Here is a 23,897-nt window from a genome sequence, read left to right on the forward strand (position 1 = left end):
TGAGACTTTACAAACTTTAGATTTATTACATTCATTTATGGGGGTTTATGTCTATGGCACAGTGAGTATCAGAGGCACTTGTGGAAGACGGTTCTTTCCTTCCATGGCGGGAGTCCCAGGAATCCACTCAGGTTGCCAGTCTTGTCTGCAGATGCCTGTGCCAGCTGAGCCAACTCCCAGGCCCAATTTCATAAACTTTTGTGCTTTTTTTTTGTTGTGAAACAAGGCTAGTTTCTCTTTCCCAATGTGAAGAGTGTTCTAGTTAAAAGAATGCATCTATTTAAGTCTTTCCCTTGATAACTTGGGGGAAGCAAAAGATTGTGGCTTTGAGATAAAAGCATCTTAGCTGGGTGTGGTGGCATGGATCTTTAATCCCAGCACTTGGAGGCAGAGGCAGCAGATACTTGTGAGTTTGGGGACAGCCAGAACTACACAGAGAAACCTTGTCTCAAAACAAACAACAAAAACCAAGCCAAAAACCATTTGGACTGTACTCAGTGGTCCATTCCTGTACCACAAATATAAATAAGGCAAACATTCTCCATTTCTAAAACGTACTTCAATGTGGATGGACAGAGGCTAAAGACACTAGACAGGGGTCATGAGATGGGAGAGAAAGAATCTACAGGGGCAAGGAAGACAACAGAACACAGACATAAAAGGGAGGGAGGACCACTGCAGCAGAGGGCACAGAGAGAGGAGGCTAGGAAGTGAGGAGGAGGCTGCACCTGAGCTGAACCTGTGCACATTTACAAAGTACTAGATACAAACAGGAATTTCTAAGATACTTTATAAAACATTAACTTACCTACATATTATAAACGGTTGAGCAGTAAAAATACCTTATTTACACATTATGGACAGTCGAATACAGTAAAACATGGACTTTATGTGTTACTCCAGTAGGCAGACAGTAAAAATAGAAGAAAAAAGTGGTCTGAACCTCATCAAGTCAAAACTATCATCTAACAAGAATCAAAACGTGGGAGAGCGAGGATAGTCCCCATCCTCCTCCGTGCTCCCCATCTCTGTGTCCAGATCCAGGCTGCCTGAGGACGTTCTGTTTGGGTGACTGCTTCGAGAGTCTGTCCCAGGTCTGCTTTCTGTCTCCAGCAGTCGCGGTTTCTTCACAGGCCATGGGTCCTGCGTGTCTAGAGCTTTACGCTTAGTCAGCTGGGCTGCAGGGGCTGGACTAGTGTCCGGGCTGTGAACATACTCCACCATTAAGGTCAGCTTTGCCACATCAAGATGGTGGTTCGTGTTACATCCACTTTGAGAAATATGTCTATTTTTCAAAGAAATAACACAAGAATGAAGAACTTCAGACTCTGGGAAAAAGGTTCGTAAAGCTTGACAAAGAAGAATGTTCTCCTGGGGGTTGTTTTGGACATTCTTCTCTCCTAGAGAGAACAAGAAAGAGCTTAACATGTGCTTGTTTCACAATCTTTTATAATTAGCTGTGTCAATAAAGTAAAAACGATTCCAAAAGATGGATTATTCAGAATAAGAATGACATAACGCTAAATTCCTGTTTATGTGCAAAGCTATTCTATGAAAAATCAGTCTGCTTTTTCATCCGACACAGCACGCCCACTAGGTAGCAGTGTGATCACTACTTGTGCCCAGCGCATGGGTTGTGGGTCAGGACGCTGGCTTGTGCAGATGTGAAGGCAGCATCTGCAGTCCGTTCGCTGCTTACCCGCTGCTTTAATCTGCGCTTGCTGTTCTTTTCTAACTTCTTTTAGTCGGTTTACATCCAGCATTAGTTTCTCCACTTCTCGTTCACTTTGTTCAACTTTTTGGCATATACTCTGCACAATAAAACAAGGGCACAGATAAAACATTCCAGGTTTGTGCTAATGAGGACTTACAAAATAAGATTCTCAGACCATAAAATACCATTAACCTTTTGTGTAAACCACCTTAGTAACACGCATTTGATGTTGTTCTGTAGATAACGACGTGCTTCTTAGATGTGTTAGCTTCCCATTTATTTGTGGGCCAGCTATTTCATTGATAACAGACCTAAGGTAAAATTCATTTTGAAATTAAAAAAAAAAAATGTATTGGGCTAAGGTTAGAGCTCAGTGTACAGCACTTACCTAGAATGTGTGTAGCCCAGGTTCAAGTCCCAACATGTGCCCCACCCCCAACAGAACTGTGATTCTGGCATTTGGGATGTGGAAATAGGATTAGCAATTAACGGTTATCCTTATCTATAGGGAGTTCAAGGTTAGCCAGGGCTGCATAAGAGCCTGTGTCTTTTTTTTTTTTTTTTAAAGATTTATTTATTTATTATGTATAGAGTGTTCTGTCTGCATGTATCCCTGCAGGCCAGAAGAGGGCCCAGATCTCATTACAAATGGTTGTGAGCCACCATGTGGTTGCTGGGAATTGAATTCAGGACCTCTGGAAGAGCACCAGTGCTCTTACCTCTGAGCCTGTATCATTATATGCGGCCCCCCCCCCCCAATCCACACTAAAGTAAGTAAAAAGCGACTATGTTTTTGTTTTAAGAAAATCACAGAAGACTACAATTTCTGTAAGAGAGGCTGTATTTGAAAAGCAAACTGATGCTATGTGTCTCAATTTTAAAAGAATGAGTAATTTCATTTTGGAAATATACCTAACAAAAGCTTATATAGGATAATGATGTTTCTTACTGTTAAATCAATCATCATTAATTTCAAAATAAAGGTCAGAATTTAATATGGCCAATTGTAGTGGATACTTTTTATGGTATTTGCCCAGAATACTCAAATAATCGAACCATTACCAATGTTCACTGAAGGATAAATGAGTAAAGAAGTATGGCACTGAGAGAGAAAAGCTAAAAATGATCTACTTGGAGAAGAGAGCGTGAGTGCTGAGTGTTCTAACCACAAAGATGCTGACACAAGGCATTTGTGATTTTTCTAGATATAACCCTTCTATCACACACACACACACACACACACACACACACACACTTTACAAAAGGTTTTCCCCTTTTTATACAGGGTCTCATGTAGCCCAGGCTAGCCTCAAACTTACTGTGTTGCTGAGGATGGCACTGAACTCCTGATCCTCTTGCCTCCACCTCCACACTGCTAGAGTGGCAGGTGTGCATTACACGTGGCTTTACCTGAGAGTTTTACCTGTCAATTTAAAATTTAAGAACATAGTGCATTAAAAATAAAAGATTTTGTGGCAAAGTGAAAATGTTTAATGACACATCCATTGAAATCACGATACAAATTCCTGTTGTCATCACTGTCAAGTATGTCGGTATTTATGTGTTGGGGGAAAACTTGAGAAATGGCAAAATAAAAATAATAATCACTTGAAAATGGCGACATTCTCAGCGGCCTCCCAGCACTTGGGAGGCAGAGGCAGGTGGATCTCAGTGACTTCTAGTCCTGCCTGTTCCACTTAATTCAGGCTAGCCATGGCTACATAGTGAGACCCTGTCTACAAACAAACAAAGCTACTTGGTTTCTTCCCACAGCAGAAGGGAACAAATAACAGAGACCTACAGTCTTGGAACATTTAGTCCTAAATGGTATGTCTATCAACCCCTCCCCAGAGCTCAGGGAGCTCTATGAAAGAGGCAGGGAGAGAATGTCAGACAGAAGGAATGGAGGATGCCAAGAACACAGGCCCTCTGAATCAGCAGGATCAAAGCTCCATGAACTCAGACTCAGGTAGCATGCAGAGGGCCTGCCCGGGTCTGCCAGGTCCTCTGTATGTCTGTTATGGCTTCCAGTTTAGTGGTTTTGTAGATCTCTGAATGTGAGAAGGAGTGGGTTGCGTTTCCTGGACCTTCTGTTAGGCCTTTTCCTTCTGTTTCCTCCAACTCTGATGTGTTGTTTTTGTTGTATTATATTTTATTATAATCCTTTAGAAGCCTGTTTTTTCTTTCTTTCCTTCCTTTCTTTTCTTCCCCCACCCCAGATGGTTTTTTTGTGTAGTCCCAGTTGACCTAGAACTTCAAGGTTGGCCTTGAACTCTAAGATCTGCCTGCATCTGCCTCCTAAATGCTGGAACTGAAGGTATGTGACACCAAGGCTTACTTGTTTGTTTTCTAATGAGACCAAAAGGAGTAGATTTGGATGGAAGGGGAGGTGGAGAGGTTCTGGGAAGAGTAGAGTGAGGGGAAACTATAATCAAGACATATTATATGAGGGAAATATTTACTTTCAATAAAAAATTTACTTAAATAAAATGGTGACATTCTCAGTGTTATTTTCAAAGTTTCTGTGTTATTTATTCATTACAAAAATTAGTATGTGAGGGTTAGAGAGATGGCTCAGCAGTTAAGGGGATCTGATTTAGTTTTCTAGCACTCACATGGCAGCTCACAACTGTTGTAACTCTAAATCCAGGGGAACAAATGCTCTCTTCTGGCCTTCGAGGGCAGTAGACACACACAAGACATCAAGGCAAAAAATGAATCACATCAAAATAAGTCTTTAAAAAATAATATATAATGTCTGTAGTATACAAGTGTTAACCTTTTTTTTTTTTTTATTTCTATGCTCTACTGACAAGTGTGGCTGCCATGGAAACAGGCTTTAGATATCCAACTGAGGAAAACAAGTGACCAATGTTTCCAGTTTTAGACTCATGGTTTCACAATTTATTAGACAAAGCCTCATGTGTCCCAGACTGGCCTTAGATTTAGTATGCAGCCAAGGATGACCTTGAACTTCTCATCTTCCTGCCTTTACCTCCCCAGTGCTCAAGTTACAGACGTACACCATCGTGTAGTGCTGGGGATCAAACTCGGAGCTTTTTGAGTTCCAGGCAAGTGTTCTACCACTGAGCCCCAGTGCTTTCTTTTAAGCAGTATCCCCCAAGGACTGCTCCTAGCCATGACTGAGCAGGTGAGGACATTATTATGCCTATGGACAACTTTGAGTCACTTTGTCCAATTAAGGATTTAACAATTTCTCCTTTTAAGAAAGATTCTCTCTCAGTCAGGCACAGTGGTGCAATCCCTGTAATGCTCATGCTGAGGTGAGAGCAGATTCCGAGTCAAGGTTATGCTCAGGTAAGCTTTTATCGAACAGTACACCCGAAACTCCTCTTGACCAGCTGTTCTCTCCACCTCCCTGGAGTCAGATTCTGCTGTAGTCCTCAATCCCTCCAATTTATTTACACTGACCCAATGACTCTCCTGCATTTGGGATCCATCCTAGGACTCCAGACTAGAATGCTGGAGTGTGGCTGTGCTTCTAAATATCTGCTTCCCTCTTCGTCTTCAAAGACTGAGGGCTGGGCCTGGTGGCACATGCCTTTAATCCCAGGAGAGCCATTTTAAGTTCAAGGACAGCTTGGTCGACTATATAGCAAGTTCCAGGACAGCCAGGGCTCCATAGTGAAATCATTTTTCAAAAAAAGAAAAGAAGTAGTTATAGTCATGATATACTGAGCAAAATTAAACTTGTATAGCTATCCCCCAGAGGTGGTAGTCTCTATTATGAAAGTCAAAGGAATACAACATATACTCAAAAAATGTTAATTTTTCTCTGAAACAATTCATAGCAATCTACTGAGGTGAACTCTGAAGTGGTCCCTAAGTTACCTTCAATTCTTCTTGTATAGCAGCGTACATTTCATTTATCTTATGCACCTCCTTTAACGATCCATCTTCATTAAAAAACTGAGAACTATTAAAAAAAAAAAGATGATTGTCCTTGGGTAAATGCATAGAACTTTAAGCAGACAAGTCTAAAAGGAAGTATGGAACAACGGTGACAATACTCCAGTTCCACCAGGATTCGTTTAGTCTTCACTGTCTGAATAAGACTCTTTGTTTTTAAAGATTTATTTATTTATTATGTACACAGTGTCTGTCTGCATGTACACCCTCAGACCAGAAGAGGGCACCAGATCTCATCACAAATGGCTGTGAGCCACCATGTGGTTGCTGGGAATTGAACTCAGAAGCTCTGGAAGGACAAGCAGTGCTCTTAACCTCTGAGCCATCTCTCCAGCCCCTGAATAAGACTCTTACCTGTGTGTTCTCACTGCTCTGCTAAAGCCAGTGGACGTACAGGAAGCAGATTCTGTTTTATAACCCAGTTGATCAGACATTCCCAGATTGGCAACCACCAAAGGTACTCTATGAAAAAGCCTGATGAAAAAAGTTTAAAACTGAATTTAAAATAAAAGGACAACATCTATCATCAGAGCATGCTGCTTTCCTAACAGTATTAAAATAAAAACAACTCCCCATTATTATTTAGCATGATAGAATTTTCCTGGATAAGCTAAGTTAAAGCAACTAGTTTTTTGCTTCATTATTTTATGTGTATGGGTGTTTTGTCTGCATGTATATCCATGTACCACTAGTGCCCTTGGAGGCCAGAAAAGTATACGTCTCCCTGACACTAGAGTTTACAGATGGTTGGGAGCTGTCATGTGGGTGCTAGGAATTGAACCTGAGTCCTCTGAAGAGCAGCCAGTGTTAAATGCCGAGCCCTCTCTAGCTCCTGAAGCAACTAGCTTTTAAAAGGTGTCACTCAGGAGCAAGAGGCAGGCATACTTTGAGGCTGAAGTGGTCTACAGAGAGTTCCAGGACAACAGGGCTGCAGAGAAACCCTGTCTCAAAACACAAAACAAGACAGTGAAGATGTACATAGCATAAAAAGTTGTATGAAAACGGTTTCATGGCTGCTTCACCTGGTCATGTACATGTAAGCTAAGGAGAAGCTACCCAAGAAGACTGAGCAGACTCCCGAGTTGAAGGGCCATGATAGGCAATATAGGTGACACCTGAGTTTTTTGTTGCTGCTCATTTATTATTACTGTGTGTATGTTTATAATGTCCGTGAGTCAGAAGTTGGTTCTTTTCTTCTAGTGAAGGTTCTGGGGATAGAACCCAGGGCTTCAGGCTTGTGGGACAAACATTTTTACCAGCTGGGCCATTTCACGGTCTTTATATTTTATTTTTGACTCATGGTTTCAGGTAGTCCGACCTACTTTCTAGCTCTATGTAGCTGAGCATAACCTTGAACTCACAGTCCTGCTCCCACTCAAGCACAGGATTATGGGGATGCACCACCATGCCTGCCTGAGACCGTTAAAGGAAGGAAAAGAAATGTTGGAGATGAAGTTCAGCGGAGGGGCCGCTCGTCTGCCCGGTGTAACTCCTGCATTCTGTGTCCTCAACCCACCAAAAAGGCAGAACAGGTTAAGCATCCCTAGTCCAAAAGTTTGAAATTTGAGATAGGATCTTATTATGTAACCTAAACTGACCTCAGACTCTCAACCCTGTTTCCACTTACTGGGATTAAAAGTGTGCACCACCACAGATAGCTTAAAATGTGAAAACTTGTAAACACTGTCATACAGAAAATTTCTTGAAGTGCTAAGGCAGGAAGATTGTGAGTTCAAAGTCAGACAGGCTCATCTGTCAACTTCTTATCCAGCTCAGTTTACACAGTGATGCTGTCTCAAGGAAACATAGTGAAAACAAATGGACGATTTCCTGTCTGACTTTCATGTGACAGATCAGTACAAACACATGTTCCAAGTCTTGTATGACAACCTATTATCTATAATCCTAGCACTAGGGAGACTTGAGCAGCAAGACCTCAAGTTCATGACCAGCCCAGGCTACACACTGTCTAAAAAAAAACAAAACAAAAACAAGCAAACAATCAAAAACCATTTGCAATATTGTTTAAAAAATTTACTTGGTTATATTTATAGGGTATAAATGAACTTTTTGTTTATATTTGAGTCTGCCCCACTACCAAGGTATCTCAGTGGGTATATGCAAAAACTCTAAATTCTGAACGAAGTGTCTGGTTCTGTCTAATCCTAAGGGTCTAAGATAAGTGATATTCAATTTTAAGGTATTATGTTGAGATTTATCTTCCATAAGCAATAAAAGTAATTTTAATTGGTAGTACTCTTTTAACTTAATTCTTATGTTCACAGAGAAAGAAATTTATAATACCCAAGGTGACTGCCTGAACTCACTGCAGCAGACCATCAATAAGTGCTGTCTCTGAAGAATTTGTTCCAGTCCACACTTAAATAAGTACGACAGTAACACTTCCCGTCCCAGGACACAAGAGTCCAAGTCATGCTGCACCCAGGCTTCCACCTCCTTGCCTAGCCTTTGTTTTCTCATCTATTACTAACAGACTTACTTTGTCGCTATTGGGACACCTTTGGCAACACTGTATGAAAACACTTAGAGCCACAAAGCACTATAAAACCGCTAGTGTTTTTCTACTAGTTTAAACCAGCCAGAACTAAGCAATGCTTACCCCGTCTGAGGTTTATATAAGGCGTGCTCCAGGCAGTGAGTGGAACAGCTTTCTGTTGCAATACTTGGTGTTAACAGCAGAAAAACAAGCTCTGGGCTTGAAAGATGCGTCTGTAAGTTTCTGTGCAGCAACTGCTCTCTAAACGTCATTATCTGATCCGAGTGACGACGGAATTTGTACCAACCCACCACAGTCTGAAGAGATATGGGAAAAATTAAATGTATGTTGCTTACAATTATTACATGTCTTCTTACAGCTTAGCAATAAAACTGATGGTCTTGAGGCAGTAATTGCAGTATACCCAATGGCTCCAGCACTCGAGACGGAGGCAGCAGGACTGTGGTGTAGCCCTAGCTGTCCCAGAACTTGCTCTGTAGACCAGGCCTTCCTAGGATGGGTTTAAAGCCATCACCACTAAGCCTGGCAAAACCTGCAGAACTTAAAATGGTTTTCCAACTGTTGGTAAAGTTTGCGTTATAATAAGTCAAGAATATACCTACTTATATACTTTACTTTTATAAAGTAAACAAACTGACATAGTTACTTTCCACTTAGCAAAATCCCTACAATTTTAATGCAGAAAAATAAAACAGAACAACCTTCTTGTTAAGCGGTGGTGGGGCACACTTTTAATCCCAGTACTCGAGAAGCAGGGGAAGGCAGATCTTTCTGAGTTCGAGGCCAGCCTGGTCTAAAAAACGAGTTCTAGGATGGCCAGGGCTACACAGAGAAACCCTGTCTTGAAAACCAAAACAACAAAAACAAACAAAAAAGTCCCAAGACACCAAGACAACCCATCCCCCAAAAAACCTTCTTGACTTACTGGGTTTTTGTTGTTGTTGTTGTTGTTTTGGTTTTTTTTGTTTTGTAAACTGGGTCTTGTGTGCCTCAGGCTGGCCCCAAGCTCCATATATAGCCAAGGACGACCCTGAAATTCTGATCCTCCTGCTCCCTTCTCTAGTACTGGTATGTGCCACCATACCTGGTTTTGTTTGTTTTTTCTTCTTCTTCTTGTTTTTTTAATGTGCTCCACATTTTTTAAAATGTGGAACCCAGGTCTTTAGATAAGTACTTTACCAACTGAGCTATCCCCCCAGTTCCTACTCTAATTTAACAACAAAGCAAAACATTTGCTATCTTGCAATTACCATCTTCTGTTAGAACACCAACGCCATTGTTTTACATACCAGGAATCACTGCCTGGAAACACATTTATGTCCTATGTACATGCTTGATTCGTAAATGTTAAGCTGTTTTAAAAAATTTTAAGATCCTATGAAAGGTTTTTGTAATCTGTAACATGCAAAAGATTCATGATTAATAGTAAGAACTGTTTTAGACTGGAAAATAATTCTCATTACTGACTTATAATAAAAAAAAACACTATATATTTATTTGCACATCAAAGTGAAGAAATTAGAAATGGCTCTTATACCTCTAATCTCTGCATCTGGAAGGCTGAGGAGGATAACAAGTTCAAAGACATAGTGGGCTACAGAGTGAGGCCATGTCTCAAAAACAAAACTCAGCGCATCCAGGTTAACAGCCGGTGCATTTTCCCACCTCAATATCTTGCTGGCCCCCAATATAATTTTTTTAAGTTCAACCATTTCCTTTAAAACAATTTTACACTTTATGTATGTGTGTGTGTGTGCATGTGTGTATGTACATAAGTCTTCTACCCATGGAGAGCTCAGGACAGCCTACTGTTCTCTCTCTCCACCATACAGTTTCCACAGACTGACCTCCGACTGTCGTGCCTCATGCTTTAGTGCTAGGGAATTGAACCCAGAACCTTATCTGAGGCAGACAATCACCAGAGCTACAGCCACAGCCTGTGTCAGGATTCACGAGGCTGCCTAGGTGGGCCTCAAACTTGAAATCCTCCCACCTTGGCTCCCCACATACTTAGGATAACATGTATACACTCAGTATCTAAAAGACACTTCTATTATTAAATCTACTTTCATTCTAAAATCAGAGATGTGTGCCACCATCCCCAGTGACCAAAACTATTCCTGAAATCTACTTTTATAAAATTTTGAAGACAAAAATGCATACCTTTTATGGGGGGGGGAGGCATTTTGACTGTTGAATAACTTTATCTGAAGACCAAGTACATGGAGGATTTAAATGTAACTGCTGTATAGGAAGCTGTCTCTGCATTTATATAAAATAGTAACTGCAAAGCCAGGCTCTGTGACACACACCTGAAGTCCCAGCCACTTACTACAGCAGTTTGAGACCAGAAAACAAAACAAAACAAAGATTGCAGCTCTGTGAAAATAACAGAAATGAGTTATGTTCTAGAATAAATCAGACTGGCAAAGACTGTGGTTAAGCAATAAACCACAGAGAAGTCTATGGAAATCATAGTAGTCAAGGAAATAGTAAGATGGATACTGTCTTTTCCCATTTTATTTTATATGCAGGAAGTGTTTTGCCAGCTTGTATGTCTGTGTACCATGTGCATGCAGGTGTTCACACAGGACAGAAGAAGGGATCGTATCTCTTAGGACTGGATCTACATCTGGCTGTGAGCTGCCATGTGGGTGCTGGGAACTGAACCCAAGTCCTCTGAAGAACAGCCAGTGCTCTTAACCACTGAGCACTCTCTATAGCCCCAAGACAGACACTTTCAATGACTAGTTTTGCTTTTAGAGAAACATTGCTGAATTTCTGGGAAGAATAAGTCTTATATGCTCTAATGAATACCACTAATACCACTTAAGGCTTCTGTAAAAGTACTCTGTTTTTAGGATCGCAAAATAGTGCAAACAGTACTAACAAAGAAAGGATAATACCTTTTTGACATTTGAAAGAATTTTCTTCAGTGCGTGTTCGTTTACTTCACCTGAAGAATTATAAAAGCTATAAAAATCAAAATTAAAGAGATTTCAAGTAAGCTAGAAATTTGAATAATTTTATTAGCATTTTAAATGTTACTCCTAACCCATTACTATACAACCAAAATGCATATCTACTTGCCTATCATATGAACTCCTAAAATAAACAGTAGAGAAAAATAAAAAATTAACACTTAAATGGCAGAAACATTAGGTCCATAAGCAAAAACAACAACATAAAAGACTAGGTATGACTTTATCATACTTTCAAACTAAAACAGAACAATAAACTATTCATTAAATGCAAGTACCAGAAAGTTCATATTGCCAGTTCACTTCTTAATAATTGATAACCCCTGTTGGAATAGATAGTAATGAAGAGCAGTAACAGAGGGTTAACTTATTCATTGTTAATCCCAAAAGCTGTGTGTTTAGGGCATCTGGGGAGACTGGGGAGGAGAGGATGAATGCTTTGTCGTTGGACTTCCCAGCTATAGAAGAAGAAGAAGTCTGGACAACGCACACATTTACTTCTAGCTTTGCTTTCTCTTCCTGTGAGAGACTCCCAGTCATAGTTCCTTCCCTGTAGTTTATGTAGTTATGTGCAGTTTATGTGTGTGCACATAGGCAATCAGGTGCACACGCACACAAAAGTCAAAGGGTGATGCTGTTTTCCTTGCTCACTCTGGACCTGGAGCTCATAGATTTGGCTAGTCAGTGGCCAATGCACCCTAGGGATCTTCCTGTCACCTCTCTCTGCCCTCCTCCCTGACACTAGGGTTCTAGATGCATGGAGCTTTGACACGGTTCTGGGGATCCAAACCCAGGTCTTCACTCTTGTGTAGCAGGTAGCTTAACAATGAAGCCACCCTCAGTCCTAGTCCTTCCTTTTAGCATTAAGATGGACGACATTCCTTTTTACAATGCTGAAATGATAAACAAAATCCTATAGGATTCTATAGTTTTTTTGTTTTTTAATGGAAATCCTCAAGTATATACTGGAAATATTTATTACATAAAACTGACCAACTATACTCTATTTGGCAACATTTTTAAACTGAGCTTGGTGGTACAAGCCTATAAATCCGACCAGGATTAAGGCAACAGGTTAAAGGAAGAGAATCTCCAGTTCTGCCTAAGCTACAAGAGTGAGTTTAAGGCCAGCAACTTAGTAAGACGATGTCTCAAATAGATAAAGAAACAACTGAGATTACAGGTTAACCCAGTATGAGTAAAGCCCTCGGTTCAATCTCCAGGACCACAGGGAAAACACAACAAGTAGCCTCCATTAAAAAAGTTTTAATGGGCTGAGGGGTAGCTGGGTTCATTGAAGGACATCTGCTATGACATTAGTGACTTGGATAAAGACTGAAATCATAACAAGTCCAGAAACCTATGCCCAGTTCCTGGGTTCAACCCTCAGAGAAGAAGGGGACAGAGAAGGAGAAGAGAAGGACAGAGGAGAGAAAAAGGAAGAAAAAGATTTTTATTGCTGTATTTCTCTAGCATGGTTCACTTCTAAGCGACTCAACCTGGTCCTAAGGCACTAAGTACCTCAGGGTATATAAGCATAGGCTAATAGTACAGACGGGTGAGAACAGAGTACCTCAGGGTATATAAGCACAGGCTAATAGTACAGACGGGTGAGAACAGAGTACCTCAGGGTACATAAGCATAGCCTAATAGTACAGACGGGTGAGAACACTGAGTACCTCAGGGTACATAAGCATAGGCTAATAGTGCAGATGTGCGAGAACACTGAGTACCTCAGGGTATATAAGCATAGGCTAATAGTATAGACGGGTGAGAACAGCGAGTACCTCAGGGTACATAAGCATAGGCTAATAGTACAGATGTGTGAGAACAGAGTACCTCAGGGTACATAAGCACAGGCTAATAGTACAGACGGGTGAGAACAGAGTACCTCAGGGTACATAAGCACAGGCTAATAGTACAGACGGGTGAGAACAGAGTACCTCAGGGTATATAAGCATAGGCTAATAGTATAGACGGGTGAGAACAGCGAGTACCTCAGGGTACATAAACACAGGCTAATAGTACAGACGCGTAACAACACTGAGTACCTCAGGGTACATAAGCACAGGCTATTAGTACAGATGTGTGAGAACACTGAGTACCTCAGGGTACATAAGCACAGGCTATTAGTACAGATGTGTGAGAACACTGAGTACCTCAGGGTATGGAAGTATAGTGCTGAGAGCTGCTGGTAGCAATGGCTTTACCAGAGGCTGAGGGAGTATATAACAGGTGACAACTAGTATTAACAGGTCGACCCACCAGACCCACCTCATGGGGAGCCCCACCTAGCAAAGTCGTGGGGTCACTGGCTGTGGAAACCGGTTGTTTCCTGTCTGTAACTTTCTCCTGTGCCCCCACTATACCTCCCTGAAAGTACAGCTGTAGGGTTCTTTCCACAGCCCAGTGGTAGTGCACTTTACATCTTTGTGCATATAGCTATGGATGGTCAGGAAGATGGTTTCTGCTTAAGTTGTACAATTCTGATAATACTAGAATATTTCATAACTGACATAGCAAAATAACAGCATTCTCAGTCACAAAGTCGGCTAATTTTAGACTTCAGAACTAATTCAAAAACAGTCTAAGTTGCCCCTGTACAAAATATACAAAGACAAGATCCCAGTATTACTAAATCAAGGTCAGGCTTGAAGCAACTTTGGTACACATAACCCTCTATAGTAATTGACGTTTTTTAGATTATTTATTACGTATACAGTGTTCTGCCTGCATGTCTGCCTGCAGACCAGAAGAGGGTGCCAGATCTCATTATGGATGGTTGTGAGCCACCATGTGGTTGCTGGAAATTGAACTCAGGTCCTCTGGAAGAACAGCCAGTGCCCTTAACCGCTGAACCATCTCTCCAGCTTCCAGTAATTGACTTTTTGCACATAGTCCCAGCCTCAGTTTGTGTTACAGGCTCAAGGTTCAGCCAACTGTTTACTTTTTGTCTGAGACCTCTCATCAACTTAGAGCCACACGCATGGCCACGCTTTACTCACTGGCTGGTCAGCGCGACCTTCCCAGCCTGAGAGAAACTGTGTGACTTATCATGTGTTATGAGCATGGGTCAGACCCTGACAATGTAACATGTAACAGTCCAGAGTATTGAGCGTATGAGTGTGTGTAGGTGTGCATGCTGAGTGAGGGATGCGGCTGAATGGGCAGAAAGAAAATGTAACATAGAACTGTCCAAAGCTGGGTAGAGAAGAAGAAATGTGAGAGTCAGGTGAGAGAGTGAATGAATGAGAGGGAATGAGTAAAGAGTGAATGAATGATGCCACAGTGTGTGAAGGAATGTAACCGAGTAGAGAAATTTATAGCTGTATGTAAAGAGATGTGAGGGGGACTGTGTGAAAAGAGCTGCTGCTATGTAGAGGAGCTTTGCAAAGAGTTGCTGTCAGTGTGTGTTAGAGTGTGGGGGGTGTGCATGGGGAACTGAGGAAAGAATATGGGTAGCTAGGCAAGAGAGAGAGCAAGAGAGGTTTTCAGGGGACTTTTTTTTTTTTTTGGTTTTTCGAGACAGGGTTTCTCTGTGTGGCTTTGTGCCTTTCCTGGAACTCACTCTGTAGCCCAGGCTGGCCTTGAACTCACAGAGATCCACCTGCCTCTGCCTCCCGAGTGCTGGGATTACAGGCGTGCACCACGACCACCCGGCGAGGATTTTTTAAGATGAAGTAAAAGAGAAAGTTACCATCAGAAAGCATGTGCGTTTCCTTATTTACCTGTCAGATAGATAGAAACTTATTTCTAAATACCTTCAGATAAAAAGTCCTCACTACTCTGAAGTCTTCTATTCATAACCCTGGAGCAGTTCTCGGGAGCTGGCCTCCCCCAGACCGTGTCAGCATAGGCTAATAGTACAGATGTGTGAGAACAGAGTACCTCAGGGTATATAAGCACAGGCTAATAGTACAGATGTGTGAGAACAGAGTACCTCAGGGTACATAAGCACAGGCTAATAGTACAGATGTGTGAGAACAGAGTACCTCAGGGTACATAAGCACAGGCTAATAGTACAGACGGGTGAGAACAGAGTACCTCAGGGTACATAAGCATAGGCTAATAGTACAGATGTGTGAGAACAGAGTACCTTAGGGTACATAAGCATAGGCTAATAGTACAGAGGCGTAAGAATGCTGATTTTATGTCAAGATTCTAGAAAGAGTTTTATATGAAAACATAATAAGCCAGGTGTGGTGACACGTGCCTATAATCTAACACTTGAAAGGCTGAGACAGGAGAATCTGGATTTCAGGCCAGCCTGGGCTACATATAGAGAGCCTGTGTTGTCTCCCAACTCCCCAGAAGGATAGACAGTAAAGAATGCACACTTAAGTGCCTAATTTCTAAGTTATTAAGTTTTAGGGTTCACTGACCTATTTTCAAAGACTTTCTAGACTTCTGAAAGAGCCAATCAGTGTATTCAGCTGAAATGTCTAAGCAGCACTATAGTTAGTCCAGAGCTGGTACAGTTTGTCTGCCAGTCAAAACATTTCAAGCCTTTCCACGCATGTCCGCTTCCTATGTGTGCTCTTTCTCTTACTTTGCCCACAACCTTTAAAATATAATGACATTCTGAGATGAAGGGCTGTATAAAAACCACTCACAGGGTTATATTTTGACAACCCTTGTGAATTATAAAGCTGGGTATTAATGCTTATCTAACTTGGACTTCAAGAGATGTCATCAGAAGACTGTTTTAAATAGACTCACCTATGTGATCTATAAGCGGGAAGCCCCGACATGACAGGTTGTTAGAAAGCCTAGAGGCTGGGGCTTAGCAGAAACTTGCTCAGCAGCATCCCCAACACCACACACACAACCATTAAAAAGAAATGCCATTTCTTCCTGTTCTGTCCTACCATTAAGTCAGTGCTTCTCAACCTTCCTAATGCTGCGACCCTTTAACACAGTTCCTCATGTCATGGTGACCTCAACCATAAAATGATTTCTGTTGCTACTTCTTAACTGTAATCTTACTACTATTATGAATTGCAATGTAAATACCTGTGTTTTCTGATGGTCTTAGATGACCCTTGTAAAAGGGTCATTCAACCCCCAAAGGGGTTGCGACCGACAGGTTGAGAACCATTGCATTAAGCAGGTCTGTGTTTCCCACTAAATCATGAACTGTGGCCTATTCTGGTTTTAATTGAAGATGAAGGGTATATAAACTTTGTGAAGGAGAGATATTTCCAGACAGCTCTACTCATGTCCTCTTTACCTTCAACTTAAGTGCTGACAAGGCCCAGACATTAGTAGATGGTGGTCTCTGCAGCTCAGACCCTACTAAATTGGTCTAATTCTTTTTTTTTTTTTTTTTTTGTTTTTTTTTTTGTTTTTTCGAGACAGGGTTTCTCTGTGTAGCTTTGCGCCTTTCCTGGAACTCGCTTTGGAGACCAGGCTGGCCTCGAACTCACAGAGATCCGCCTGCCTCTGCCTCCCGAGTGCTGGGATTAAAGGCGTGCGCCACCACCGCCCGGCTAAATTGGTCTAATTCTTAATGGAGTCATCCAGAATGACTGATTCACCTTTCATTGTCTCTTAATCCTTCGCTGGTCCAGAGGCCCCTCAAGAAGTCATTTTTATGAGGTCCCATGAAGAAGTCATCATTTAACAAATGGTTTGTATGTTCACTGTACGTAAAGGACTACAGAAGACTCACTTTTCCTGGTGCTCGGGTAAGAGCATGCCGGGCTGCTGGGTCACACCCTCTCCCCACCTCAGAGCCTTCTTTATTGGGCATGCCCCTGTAACGCACACAGTCTTAAAGATGTCCACAAAGAGTGTGTGAAGTGTGAGTGTAAGATAGTGATTAGCTTCCTGTGCGGCTGATATAAATCATAAACGAGACTTTAAAATGACACTATACTATCGTTACATTTGTTTGCTTGGGGAAAATGTTTTGTTTGTATTTTTCTATGAATGCTAACTCACTAAGACAGTAGGAAAATGCAGGATACTAACAGCAGCAGTTCTGCTACCATCTGTCAAACCGAGGGGTAAACTTTCACTAGAGAAATGCAACAGCAAACAGGTTAAAGAATATAATTGGTAACAAAAAGAGAGAAGCGATTAATAAATCGGAATCCAAAGATGGAAAAAACGACTGTAACTGACACATGCGAATACAATAAGAAATGAGAGGACTGGGTGAGAAGATGCAACCCTCAAAGTAAACCGGCTTTTCAGAGGAAGCAGAAACCAACTAAAGGGAAGGCAAATGAAAAATCACAGACGGGGTTGACATGCACCAGTGTACCTTCAAACAAACGACAAACCTCCTTCCATGTACAACTGGTACTAAGACACTCTGTATGTGTTTTCAATTACTTAACTTAAAAAGAATTATTTTCATAATGGGTAATTTACTTGTTCTTACTAATACTGTTACTCACCTAAAAAGCCGGTAGCATGGAATATATTTCTGAATGTCTAGAAAAAAAGGATTTCAGGTTATTATGGGTATAGTAATCGTTTGCCCACCACACTGAGGCGTTTACCTCATGCTCCTGGCTTCACTATGTGCACAGTTCTTCATTTACTCTTCAGACACACCCCTAAGACAAACCACTCTTACTATTTCAAAGGTGAATGAGCAAAGAGGAATCACGTGACTCCCCAGTGACACAGGGCTAAAAACCCTACCTGGAGTCCCACTTGGAACTACATGTTCTATTCACTAGACAAAGACAAACACATAGGACCCAACTTCTGATCCTCTTGCCTCCACCTTCTAGGTGCAGGGATTACAAGTGTGCACCAGTATACCCACTCATATATTTTAATAGTTTAAACACACACACACAGCAAGATGGCTCAGCAGGGAAAGGAACCAGCTGACAAGCTTGACCGACTCAGTTCAATCCCTGGAACCCACATGATGAAAGGAGAGAACCTATTCTAGCAGTTATGCATGACACATGTATCACCCACAGCAATTAAAATGTTACAAAAAAAGTAGTCACAATTATGCTGATTACAGCCAGCACATAAACTACCAAAAACCACACAGAGCTAGGTGACTTACCAATTGTATAAACGACTTTAACATTATCCATTTGTGAATCAGTAATGCTGTTCTTAGCTTCACCTTTCATTTCCCCGAGAAGAAAACCTTCCTATGAGAAAAATAAACAAACAAGAGGCAGTCTATGAAACACACTGGATAGGTACTGTTCTGCCTCCTCATCATATTTTCTCAGTAGTTCCCAACAACATATACAAATGTGGACAACTCGGAGAGGCTGTGTGGAGAAGACAGCCTGACTTTCAAGGGCCGGATAATCATTCTGGGCAGGCAGCACTAGAAGCACGTCAGTCAAAAGCAGACAAGCTTAGAACCTCTGAAGGGCCTAGCAGAGCAGTCTGTCTTGGAGCTCAAGGCTCCTGTGGGCAGTTGTGAAGGGAAAGCCCATGACAAAATATCCCAAATGAGCAGCCAGAGCCTGAACTTTACATGTGTTTCTGGGAGTCAGTGGTTTCTTTTTTTTTTCTTTCCCAAAGTGCCGAGAGAAGACTTTATTGATCTTTAGAGTTAATGTGGCAACCCAAATAAACATTAGGATTAAGTTTGACTTTTAACACTAGGGTTAAAAGTTGACCTGGGGGCTGGGGAGATAGCTCAGTGTTAACAGGACCCTGGTTCAACTCCCAGCACCCACATTCAGGGGATGGCTTTGTCTGAATTCTGCAGGCACTGCATGCACATGATGCAGACATGCACATAAAATAAAAAGTTTAACTCTGAGTTACCACTCAGAACCAGTTCTCAGGCAGGTATCGACAAACCCTCTGGACACCTGTTTAGTTTTTGCCCCGGGCCCTTTCCTGTACTCCAGCCAGCTGGCTGTCTTAGTCTACTGCTGTGAAGAGACACCATGTCCAGCACAACTCAAAGAAACATCTAATAGCAGGTTTGCTTACACTTTTAGGGCTAGTCCATTACCACTGTAGAGACGATCGCAGCACACAGGCAGACTTGGTGCTGGAGAAGGAGCTGAGCAACATGCTGATTCACTGGCAGAGACAGACACTGGGCACACACACAATCTAGACAGACACACCTCTAGGGACACAACTGGGGACTAAAATAAGCTAGTGGCACACCTATAACCTCAACTCCTGGGAGGTAGGGACGGAAGGCCATACCCTTGGTTATGCTGGTAGCCAGTTTGACAGCCTATCTAAAACCAAACCCCAAGAAGCCCAAGCTCCCACTGTAGCTGGAATTTGTCTTAGTTATCTCCTCATCTAATGTATGGACAGTAAGTAAACACTCAGGTCTAGCACAGGAATTTAAGACTTAAGGGACAGAGGTCTGTGAGGTGCTCACAGGGGGAGTCAGTGATTTCTAAGCTATGGGATGACACGGTGATCAATGTTTTCAGACTTAAAAATGTGTAAAAAATTATGAAATAGTAAAGATGTGGAATTCAATTTCAGCATCTGCTTCCCAAGGGGTTACTTTTAAAATACAGGCATACAGGTTTTTTCATTCCAGTAAATTCAGTTATTCCTTTAGGTGCACTTAAAGATCAAGTGTGCTTGACAGTGAACTTTTTTTTTTTAAACAATTTATTTATCTTTATTTTACGTGCATTGGTGTATGCACGTATGTCTGTGTGAGGGTGTCAGATCTTAGAGTTATAGACAGTTGTTAGCTGCCATGTGGGTGCTGGGAATTGAACCCGGGTCCTCTGGTAGAGCAGTTGGTGCTCTTAACCACTGAGCCATCACTCCAGCCCCGACAGTGAACTTTTCTATTCATTAAAATTAGTTAATAATGGCTGGGCGGTGGTGGTGCACGCCTTTAATTCCAGCACTTGAGAGGCAGAAGCAGGTAGATCTCTGTGAGTTTGAGGTCAGCCTGGTCTACAGAGCAAGTTCAAGGACAGCCAGGACTATACAAAGATACAGAGAAACCCTCTCTCAAAAAAAAAAAGCAAAAACAAAAAAACAAAGCAAATTAAATAAATAGTTAATAATGCCTTGCCCTCATTTCATTAAAAGTAAATAAAAAAGGAATGTTCCCAACGTCTTTTAAAAGAGCCAAGTGGGTAAAAATCCATAATTGCAAGTATTCTCGATTTTGATACTCCCAAAGTCAAAAACTAGGAAAAATATCAGTCAATTCTAAGTACTATTATTCAGAAAACAACTCTTAAAATTTTTAGTTAAGGAGCTGGAGAGAAGGTTCAGTGGTTAAGAGCACTGACTACTCTTGCCAAGGAACAGGGTTCAGTTCCCAGTGCCCACATCTCTACCATTCAATACCAGGGGATCTGATGCCCTCTTCTGGCCTTCACGGGCACTGCCCTAGTGTAATCCACAGATGTTCAAGCAGGCAACACACACACACACCTTTAAACAACAAAACTATAGTTAAAGTAGCTGAGAAACTAGGGTCTATCACCAAGATGTAGTTTACAAGGGCTAATCTTACAAACTACAGATTTAAGAACAATCTATGTTCACACTAAACATCTTCCAAAATTAGTGCCACAAATACACGTGTATTTTTTTTTAAATATTAAGTGCTTAAATTTGTATGCCATCCTCCTGTAGGGCCATGCTAATCTCAGTATTATGTGCTGCCCAAGTGAGCTCGACACACATTTTAAGATGTCATCTACTTGTTCTTTGCTAGGTGTTAATCTATAATGTAATTTGATGTAGTGTACATTAGACATACTAACTACAACCTTTATTGTACATTCCTTATCATTAGGACTGTGTTGAAAAGCAACTTTAGGCAACGAAGATCTCATGCTTTAAAATTAAGGGCACAACACTTCACGTGCGTTACTCGACACTGTTCAGTACGATACTCTCTGAACTATTTCAGCGCAGTCCCCAAAGCTCATTTTAGATAGTACTAGTTTCTTTCATTACGTTACTAAAAATTTATTACAAGATGTTACTTCCCGACCTCAAAGTTTTACAGTGAGTTTTTTGTTTTGTTTTTGAGACAGGGTAGCCCTAGCTGTCCTGGAGCTTGCTCTACAGACCAGGCTGGCCTCGAATTCAGAGATCCGCCTGCCTCTGCTTCCCGGTTCACAGTGAGTTTTTAATCTCCTAAATTTTAAAAGCAGACTTACAATTTTTCTTTTTCCACTTTCACTCAGTGGCTTCGAAAGTAGGCAAAAGTTTAAAGATGCACTTATAACATCTGACCCAGGACTAATTTGCATTTGTAACGGAAATTTGCATTTGTAGCAGAGAAAGTAGCTGGGCCTCACCATCTCAGGCCAGGTTTGAGCAGCCACCGTAAGCCCCAGAACTCCGGTTGGCCAACTAAGTCCCTGCAGCGGCTGCCAGCCGCGTCTCCCTCGCCCGGGCCCGTCCTCCTGATTGTGGCCGCGCACGCGCGCTGCCGGCAGGGACCGGCGCGGGTCCCTGGCAAAGGACCGGGTAGTGAGAGCGGGAGGCGGCCCGAACGTCCCCCGCCGAGCGGGAGGCCGCCCGGAACTTTCCTTCACGCCCAAACTTGACCAGATAAAAAGGGCCCGGACAGGAACCGGGGAGGGCGCCCCGGTCCGCGACCCCCGCACGGCCAGCGGGAGCTGCGGGCAGGGACGGCGGGACCACAGCCGCGCGCCCGGCCGGCCGGCCGGCTCACCGTGTCGGAGTCGGTGTTGAGATGCTGGAAGGTGAGCGCGCCGAGCACGAAGCCAGACAGCACCCCCAACGTGCTCTCGCCCTCCATACCGCCGCCTCAGTCGGGACCGCCACTGCCACCACCGCGGCGCATGACGGGAGGGCGGGGGGCGGAGGCGGGGCGGGGCCGGAGGGGGCGGGGCTTGCGCCTGCGTACGGGGAGGGCGTGGTTTGGAGGGAGCGCAAAAGAGCGCCCTCTAGCCCAGGGAGGGTGATTCTTTGGTCAACTTGGCTGAGCTACCTGCTGCGGCATACAGGCAAAATCCTATGTATGGGTAGTTTAGGGTTACTAATGGTTGTTGCTTGGCAATATTTTAATACCGCAGATATGTCCCATTTTGGTTTTCTAACTGCCCTTCACCGATTGAAGCTTAGAAGACCAATAACCAGTTGGGGGGGGGGGGGGCGTTGTCTTTTCTAGGATATTCCAGCCGTGTTGCATTCTTCTTTGTGTGTGTGTTTGGTTCTTTGGTTTCTTTGATTGCAATTAAAAAACTCAAGATCTAAGTCTAGTTTAAAGACTACGTTTGAACATTATGAGAGTTTAATGATCGGCCTAATCATACTGTGCTGTGTCATTTGATATAAGTAAAGTGAATGGGAAGATGTGGGATTGACACATATTTCACACGTGTGCACATGCACAAGTACGAAAAGCGATGGTTTTCAAGTAACTGAAAGTTGGCGAAATAGCAGACTACTGAAATGAATTAGTATTGCATGTCTGGGTCTTGTTGTGCAACAGCCAGGATTGGCTGGGCAGTGTCAACAAGGAAGAAGGCAGAGCTACACCCCCTTGCCACCAATCGCTTGTGAAGTTCTCTTTCCCCTTAGAGGATTTCAGGGTAGCAGTATGAAGTGGAGGAAGGGGTTATTAAAAGACATCTCATACATGAATTTTCAGCACAGGGGTTAACAGAGATGCTCAAGGAAAGTGTAAGACACGCTGAAGCATGGACATGAGCTTAAGAGAGAGTTGCATCTACATCACATATGTATATAATGGATATAAATTTTTGTGGGACATATCATATGTATCATATCTATAATTGTACGTGACATTTAATTTTCCGAAAAGTAGTATGTTTATCTAAAGAATTACATGAGCAGGAGGTCAAGGTGATGGCAGAGGGAATAAAGACAAGAGTACAAGAGTACTGGCCAACAAAAGTCCCACTCGGCACCTAGTTTTTCTGCCCATTGACCTCTGCACTTCCTTTCCCTCCTTGTGAAAGTGTTTTCATTCACTGGTGTTCCCTAACATGGAATTGTGGGGGGGAAGGTAGTTAACCTCATCTTCTCAGAGTACTAACTCTTAAATAAACCTGGCTTCCTTCCAGCTCTCATTCCCTGGATATTGGCTTTTAAGTATGGAACAGATGAACTTGGGTCTGGTAACATTTCTCTGAGCAACTGCATTAGTTACTTTTCTACTGCTATGATAAAATACCATGACCAAGGCACCTTACAGAAGGCAGGGTTTATTTGGGCTTACAGTTCCAGAGGGTCAGGAGTTCATCACCATTAGAGTGGGGAGCATGGCAGGCATGGTGACCGGACTAGCAAGCTGAGAACATCTTGAACCTCATGCAAGAAGCAGACAGAGCAAACTAGAAATGGTACAAATCATTTAACTCTCAAAGCCTGCCCTCAGTGACATACTTCCTCCAGCAAGACCACACCTCCTAAACCCACCCAAACAGTGCCACCAATGGAAGACCAAGTATTCAATATCCCAGACTATGAAGGCATCTTATTAAAGTCACCACAGCAATGTTCGTAATAATTCACCCTGGACATCCTCACTGGACTAGATTACTGTCTGAAAAATACATCACCATGTTGTGACAATACAAATGTTATACAAAGGTAAAACCCACTAGGCTACATACTTCCTGCCTTTGTCCAATCAGGGACAAGCATACATCCTGATGTACTTCCTACCTGTTGCCTCCTGCCTACATTTGACACAAGCACATCCTGTGCAGTTGGAGCAACCAAGCTTGTTTACAGATGTGTAAACACATGACTTGTTTTCTTACATGAACAATAGCCCCCAGCATTCCAGGAAGTTATCTATCCTAGGGCA

The 23,897-nt window shown here is 42.4% G+C and overlaps 1 protein-coding gene and 1 long non-coding RNA gene across 2 annotated transcripts in view; one reads left to right on the forward strand and one right to left on the reverse strand.

Annotated features, from left to right (window-relative positions):
* On the reverse strand, nt 1-21,909 carry Abraxas1 (abraxas 1, BRCA1 A complex subunit). The gene is made up of 9 exons (XM_052735516.1): nt 21,771-21,909; nt 18,180-18,270; nt 17,548-17,584; nt 11,069-11,135; nt 8,265-8,458; nt 5,999-6,118; nt 5,567-5,651; nt 1,700-1,811; nt 1-1,400 (listed from the first exon to the last, which is right to left on the reverse strand). Exons 1-9 carry the CDS (start codon nt 21,855-21,857, stop codon nt 976-978), a joined length of 1,218 nt encoding a protein of 405 aa, XP_052591476.1. The 5' UTR covers nt 21,858-21,909; the 3' UTR covers nt 1-975.
* The window catches only part of LOC128108661 (uncharacterized), a 10,318-nt gene continuing 6,584 nt past the window's right edge, over nt 20,164-23,897 (forward strand). Inside the window, exon 1 of the long non-coding RNA XR_008217572.1 lies at nt 20,164-21,801. This is a non-coding gene — a long non-coding RNA (uncharacterized LOC128108661). The remainder of the gene's footprint in view (nt 21,802-23,897) is intronic.

This window comes from Peromyscus californicus, unplaced genomic scaffold (genome assembly GCF_007827085.1).
Source record: "Peromyscus californicus insignis strain IS unplaced genomic scaffold, ASM782708v3 Scaffold_13__1_contigs__length_99412109, whole genome shotgun sequence".
Classification (NCBI taxonomy): Eukaryota; Metazoa; Chordata; class Mammalia; order Rodentia; family Cricetidae; genus Peromyscus; species Peromyscus californicus.